This window comes from Mesitornis unicolor, unplaced genomic scaffold, assembly GCF_000695765.1.
Source record: "Mesitornis unicolor isolate BGI_N332 unplaced genomic scaffold, ASM69576v1 scaffold31019, whole genome shotgun sequence".
Taxonomy (NCBI): Eukaryota; Metazoa; Chordata; class Aves; order Mesitornithiformes; family Mesitornithidae; genus Mesitornis; species Mesitornis unicolor.
In genome coordinates, this window is record NW_010205704.1 from 282 (window position 1) to 7133 (window position 6852).

A 6852-nucleotide genomic window follows, 5' to 3' on the forward strand; every position below is an offset into this window, starting at 1 on the left:
CTTTTAATAGTGAGTAAGAGAGTTATTAGTTCCAATCTATATATGTATATAAGCTGGAAATTTGTAAATGAAAATAGATGTGCTTTCATCTTGGTATATATTTCATCTTTATGTGTATTCACCTGTATGTTTCTCTACATATAGACATATAAGTTTAGAAAGCAGAATTTGAAATGCAATTTTTCATATTTCCAAACAATGTGAGTGTTGTCTTATTGAAATTAGGGCTGGCAAATTTCTAAATACTACTTCATTGTCTTTCTTCTAGTGCTTGACCTCTAATACAGAAATCTTCCAGAATGCTGGAGTCCTACGTAACTCCTATTTTGATGAGTTATGTGAATCGCTACATAAAGAACTTGAAGCCTTCAGATCTGCAGTTGTCACTCTGGGGAGGAGATGTTGTACTTAGTAAACTTGAATTGAAGTTGGATGTACTTGAACAGGTATGTTATGTTACAGTAGATACAGTGTGTGTCTTTGATTTAAAAGAAGTTGACTAAGTAATTTACGTTGGTCTGCACAGATAAGTGTCCATTTAGTACCCACTGTTTTTCTTCTTATGCAAGTCCTTTCACCCCCTCCCCCATTTAGTTATTCTTGCAGTAATTACATGGGACTTGTTTAGGAATGAATGGTAATTCTTTGCACATTATGTAAGTTATGGGGTGTGAACAGAGAGGCTTTTTTGTGGACATGTTTCTTCTTTTAGTAACCATTGTTTTATAAAATGAACATTAACTAATTTGCTTTTCCAGTCATATTTACTAATTGCATATAGTAAATAATTCAAAATGTTGCAAAGTAAAATAGGATCTCTTTTTGATTATGCATACTAAACACAGATTTCTGTTCTGTGTATTGTTTTATGACTCCAGTTTTCATCATTCCAGTTGTATCTAAACTTAAAAGTAATTGAGAGACAGATTTGATCAGCTGGTTTGTGTGGGTTAGATCAGAGGCTCTGTAAAGCTTAGCCTTAAAAAGACAAATTTGACCAAGTAAAACACTTGATATAGAAGTTGGAGCCAACTGTCAATATGAACTGGTTAAGTGTTAGAAGAGTGACCATTTCCATCTGTGCTTATCTGAGTTGGCAGCTTAGAGTTGAGTGTGTGGGGCAGATAAAGCTGTTTTCTGTTGTGCATGGTGTATTGAGTCTTAGCTAGAGTCCTATGTCCAGCTATTGTTCAACTTAAGGATCTGAGAGAAGTGCAGCAAAAAATAATGGGAGATTTGGACAATATGGCCATCAAAAGAAGAATAAAATAGGGAATGTGTTTATTAATTTTGAATAAAATAACATGAGACAAGATAGGGTGAGAGGTATGTGGATGAGACAGGAAAGAATGGAATAAATTGCACTCAGGGAGACTTAGACTGGACATCAAGGAAAACTTTCTCATGTTTTAATCGGATTATGAGGCATTGGAGTACTCTGAGGAGACTGCATGGTCCCTTTCAGGGGAGACCTTTTAAAAGGTGAAAGAAATATTTGTGGTTAATTAAGTATCTCTGATCCTGTCCTGGAAGAGGAAACAATCTTCTTCAAGTATTTGGTGGCCTCTGAAGTATTTTAGTTTCTCATTTTCCTGGTCCAACTTGTCTATACAGCTGATGTGGATGCTAGACTTCAGTTCTGTAGGATGTGTTCCTCCTGTGAATGTTCAGAGTCTTTTTTTTAAACATATGTGTTATAGAATCAAAGAAGAGTTGATCAGAAAGGCGTTCTGGAGGTCATCTAGTCCAGCCTCTTGTTCTGAGCAGGCCTGTTGCCAGCCTTATATCAGATCAGCTTGTGGCTTTCTCCACCTGAGTCTTGAAATACCCTGTCTTGGTTGTGAAAACCACCTTTTTGGGCAAACTATTCTGGTGCTCTACCACTCCAGCAGAGAAAGTCACTTTTCAAGAGAAAGTTTGTCCTAATAACAAATGATGGCTTAGAAAGGATATAAAAAGCTTGTTACATTACCTGGTGCTGTTAGGAGTCTGCTGTCATCTCTGTTGTTCCCTTTCAAACAACTGCAGTTTGTTGGTAGGTGAACCCTGACTTCATCTTTGTCTGCCTGTGTATCAGCTGGTTAGCTAGATATCCGACGCAATCTGTTAATGTCATGGCTCTTGTAGAGGCAAATGTTGCCATATACACCTGTGCTTATGTCTTGTCAGCTTGAATGGGAATGTGAATATGTGATGAATGGAAAACTTAGCTCAGATTTTTTTATTTTTGCATGGTTTGACTGTGTGTTCATGTGAAATGTAGCGATCTTAATTTGACTCTTATTATTCAGTGGAACTTGCCTGGAGCTGCAGACTGTATTTAGGGTGTCTTTATCTTTTCTTTTGCAGAAGGGCTGCTGCTTTATGCCTGCTCAGCAAAACTCTTTTGAGTATGTAGTATGCAGTAATACCGCATTCCCAAGCCTTTGCAGCTGGCATGAAGTTCCCTTGAAAAGCTAAAATCTCTAAAACTTACCATTATATAATATTTTATTTGAGATCTCTGCCTGAAAGGATTCATGATATCCAAAATTAGTCACCCTAACTGCTCTGCTCTTCTAACATAATTTCTGTCCTGGGATGTTATCCTGAGCTTCACTCCCTGCTCCTTATCTGGCATGAATGCAGCCTTAATTTTATGCTTTAGGCTTTGCATACAAGTGCATATACCCTGGATGTCCTTGTCTGGAGCCTTAAACATTTTCCGAGAATTCCAGCTTTTGTGGAACTATACATAATTATTTGGGAACGTTAGCGTGGATCCCAAACTACCTGGATAAAGCACCTTATAACAGTTCTGGGAACAAGTCTCTGCTTTTTCCCCTTGCTCCTTGTGCTGTTTTTAGCGTTCCTGTGTCACGTTGTGTTCTTACAGACCACCAAACAGAATCCCAAAGAACAGATGAGGACAGAGCATAAACTACTGGCTGTCTCCTAGAAGATCTTACTTTAATTTTGGGACCAAATTGGAACCAATACCTTTTGAAATGAGTTATAATATAGTTGATGTAAAAGACTTATCAAACCCAAAGAGAACACTTCAGTACCTGAAAATACTTTGCATGTTTTTACATATTTATATATGTTTTACATGCTCTCGTTAAACTGAGCTGAATATTATTGCAGTAACTCTTAGTCTTTTTGACAAATGCAGTTCTGTAGTGAAAGCTGAGTGCTAGTTTGTACTCAGACCCAAACTTCTAGCTACAATGTAGCTTTTGTATGTAATTATGTCACTCTATGCATAGCCAGTTAATTTGATAATTGTCTTTAGTTGAAGATTAAATCTAACAAAGTTTTGATGTTGGTTTTTTCCCTGTCCTGCATGATTCAATTACTAGAAGACTTAAGCATTGCAAGAAATTTTCCATGTAGGCATAATAACTGGCATTGTACAAAAGCTACTTCAAGAAAATTTTTTTTACACACTCAGAGGGGAAAGATGAAGCAGTCTTTGATTGGAAGACAAATGAGAATTTGATCTAAAGATTGAGTTTTATTGTAATGTGGACTTTTCATATCTGAAAGAATTTAGAAAGAAATATTAAAAATACTAATGTACTTAAAATAATTTTAAGGAAACTAGGACATTGAAATATCCTTACTGTAAGTGCCTGTGTTATGTGTCACTGAGTAACTTGTGAAATACAGCCTTGAATATGAAGAAAAGGTATTTGTGTTAATACTGACATGGAGGAAACAGTACTTGCCTATCACCCCAAAGTTTGGAAGAGTCTTACATTTCAGAGCGAGGGGAGACTGGAGGGCAAGGGGAATTACCATCATCTGGTCTGCAGTCTTGTGTGATGTCAGTCAGTTAATTATGTGTCAAGCCCAGGAGTTTGTTTTCAGCCATTTCATAATTTTTTGCAGGATTTATATGGCATAAATGTAAAGTCTCATCAGTTATAAGTATGGAAGATACATTAAGAATTTCATGCAGTGCTTAATGAAAGAGGAAAGATTGCACAGGAAAGGAGGAATAAAAATGGTCTTTGTTATGTTGTATTATGAACAAGTTACTCAATTTGGCACACAGTTGTTTTCTATTGTCTGCTGAAATAGCACAGCAAAGATTTCTCTGCATTGCTTTAAGGAAACCTGCTTGTGCAATTAGGATAATACCAGACCATTTCTGTATCTAAAGTTATTTGAAAGAGAAGAGCTACGTCTTCTAAATATGCTGTGCATTTGGTTTTATCACCTCCTTTGAAAGAATTCTTACTGTCTTACAATTAACCAAACAAAAATGAGGATGTGTTAAATTCATCCAGCAAATAGTGGAAAAAAGTGTGTGCTAGAAAGCCTTTTGAAGTAAACTCATGACTTAAACTTGTGAACATGAGTCGGGATCTAAATAGACATTGTGATATTGATGAGTGGCTTAAAAATTATGTATCTGTGAGTCTGGAAAGGGACTTTATTTCTATTACTGTTAGTAGTGATAGTTTTGGTCTCTCAATTCATAAAAGCATTGTCTCTTAAGTTGTAATGTATTTTAAGATTGTGTGCATATCTGACCATTTATTTCTGTGCCCACTTTCCCAGCTGTGGGAGATAAGGTACTTTTTCATTTGTTGTATGATCAGTATAGCAATATCAGTAGCTAAACTGCACAGTACTTGCTTTTCAGTGGCTTAACTGAAACTGCCCGGATTAAAATTTTATTTGTGTTGATTGTAAGCCCCAAGGTTGAATTTTTAGTAGAGAGGCTTTGCTGTGGCTTTGTCAGTGTTTGTTTAATTCCAAATTTGTGTTCTTCAGAATAATGCAGGTTGCATCTCAGTTTAAGTATTTGCTTTCACCTGGTTCATTTCTACTTGTCCCCTGAATAGTGATGCATTTTGTGGTAGCTTCATGTGAGGGAGGCGGTTTTAGCTGTCTTTAATCATCAAGGATGTGGTAATCCCAATGTCTCCCTTGAACTGGCTAATTGTAATCTAAGTGTGCAAGCAATTATAAACCCAGTTGCCAAGCCCCATGGCACACTGCTGATTTGGAGAGGGAGAATTAATTTTGATTTATGTTTTGTGCTAGAACTTTACTATTTTAAATTAAAAACTGATCTTGAGTTTTGATATGTTTCAGTAGTTAATTCACCACTCTCTTTGTTGTTAGGAGCTGAAACTACCATTTACTTTTTTAAGCGGGCATATTCATGAGCTTCGGATTCATGTGCCATGGACAAAATTGGGATCAGAACCGGTTGTCATCACTATCAATACAATGGAATGCATCTTGAAATTAAAGGATGGAGCTCAGGTAAGAAATGTGATGAGTGCTTTTCTGACTTTGAGAGATAGATAAGAATAATAGCTTCTATAGTTCACTTTCTTTAAAGCCATCAGAAGAATCGGGCACATGAAGTTGCAGTCCCTGTTATCTTCCAACAGGCTAATATTATTCTCATCATGGCTAGTATCTTTCTTTGTTTATTAGCTGTAGCTGTGTTCTTGGAGATGCAGAAGAGTATTAATAGTGGTCTGCCGGAATTTTCCTATGACTAAACAAGAAATGGATTTTGAGAGCAGTATAGCATCCTGCATGCTTCCAGCTGCTGCCTCCCAAGAAGCAGTCCTGGTTGCTTGAGACAGCTGTGCATGGCACCACTGAGCATTGAGCATTTTACAAAAGATGTGTTGTTATTATTGAAGGAGAACTTTAAACATCTGGGAGTGTAATTTTTTTCTCTTTAGAAGTTTTAGTACTTTCATTATTGTACTTGAAAGACTTCTTATGTGTAAGGGTCTCAGAGGGTTTTTTTTTTTTTAGTTGCTCACAATTTGTCTGTTGCGCTGTTTCACAAGTTCAGGAAAATCTTCCTTCTGACAAACGGTGGCTTGATTTTGTTATGTGTCTAACTTAGTTAACAGAAAGGACTCGGGTATGTTAATGCTGAACTTTTTTAGTCAGTGTTGGGCTTTAACTTGATAGCTTCTGTCTTTTTTTTTTTTTTAAGCCTCATTCATGTTTCTGTTTCAACATAGAGTCCTCCAGTTATATTAAGGATTATGCAAAAGAAAGTTGCAATTTGTGCAAAGGTCTCAAGTAGGGTGCTTGATGAGCTGTTAGCCTTTAACATCAATAATTAGATATAAGCTGGCAAGAACATTGGAAAACACTTTTTTCAATTTTTTTTTACATTTCTTGTAATATTCTTTTATAGCTCCAGAGCTAAAAGGCTTTTGTTGATGGAGTAGAATTCTCTAGTCCTTGGTATGCCACCCACAACGCATATGCTTGCATTCTGTAGTCACACTTAATCTATGTGCATATGTGCATATATATACATGTACGCACACCAACAGCCAAATAAATGCTGAGTACTTTTCCAGTGTTAAGGTAAGATTTTGAGGCCAGATGTCTCACGAGGAATGTGTTTTAGAAGCAGCAAATTGCAACTAATTATGCAAGCTGCAGAAAAAGATTTGTAGCCCATGACTCTGTGCAACCCTGAACTAATACTTGATATTGGGACTATGCAGATGGCTACTGCTGGAATGATCAGATTTCCTGCTTGCATGGTATTTGAAACTTAAATTTTGTGGTGCATACAGCAAAAGGTCAAGTGTCACGAATGTAAAGCACTCTCACAACAAGTATTTGTTACAGATGTTTAAGATTCAGAGGCAGGAAAGGATTTTTGAAAATTGCAACTGACATATGAACAAATTATTCAGTGGTATGTACACTCAGGAGGGTAAAATTTGGGTCTGTGCCACAGAAGGATTACCTTTGACTAACAGGAATGTAAATGAAAACACTTTTATGCTGTTTTCTGAGGATATAGTTTTAAAAGTTGACAGCTTGAGTTTTATTTCTTGAATTACTATTTGAAAGTGTTTTATAAAA

At 36.4% G+C, this 6852-nt stretch overlaps 1 protein-coding gene across 1 annotated transcript; it reads left to right on the forward strand.

Annotated features, from left to right (window-relative positions):
- The first annotated feature begins 267 nt into the window (after positions 1–267).
- Positions 268–6651, forward strand: LOC104546179 (vacuolar protein sorting-associated protein 13B-like). The gene is made up of 3 exons (XM_010191505.1): positions 268–446; positions 5119–5262; positions 6486–6651. The coding sequence occupies exons 1-3, from the start codon at positions 300–302 to the stop codon at positions 6537–6539; spliced, it is 345 nt and encodes a 114-aa protein (XP_010189807.1). The 5' UTR covers positions 268–299; the 3' UTR covers positions 6540–6651.
- Positions 6652–6852: the final 201 nt, after the last annotated feature.

Excerpts from the sequence above, each read along its gene's own strand:
- LOC104546179 (XM_010191505.1), top strand. The coding sequence starts at position 300 with ATGCTGGAGTCCTACGTAACTCCTATTTTGATGAGTTATGTGAATCGC. Across the intron at positions 447-5,118 it reads AGTTGGATGTACTTGAACAG|GAGCTGAAACTACCATTTAC; the intron begins GTATGTTATGTT and ends CTTTGTTGTTAG. Across the intron at positions 5,263-6,485 it reads AATTAAAGGATGGAGCTCAG|ATGGCTACTGCTGGAATGAT; the intron begins GTAAGAAATGTG and ends GGGACTATGCAG.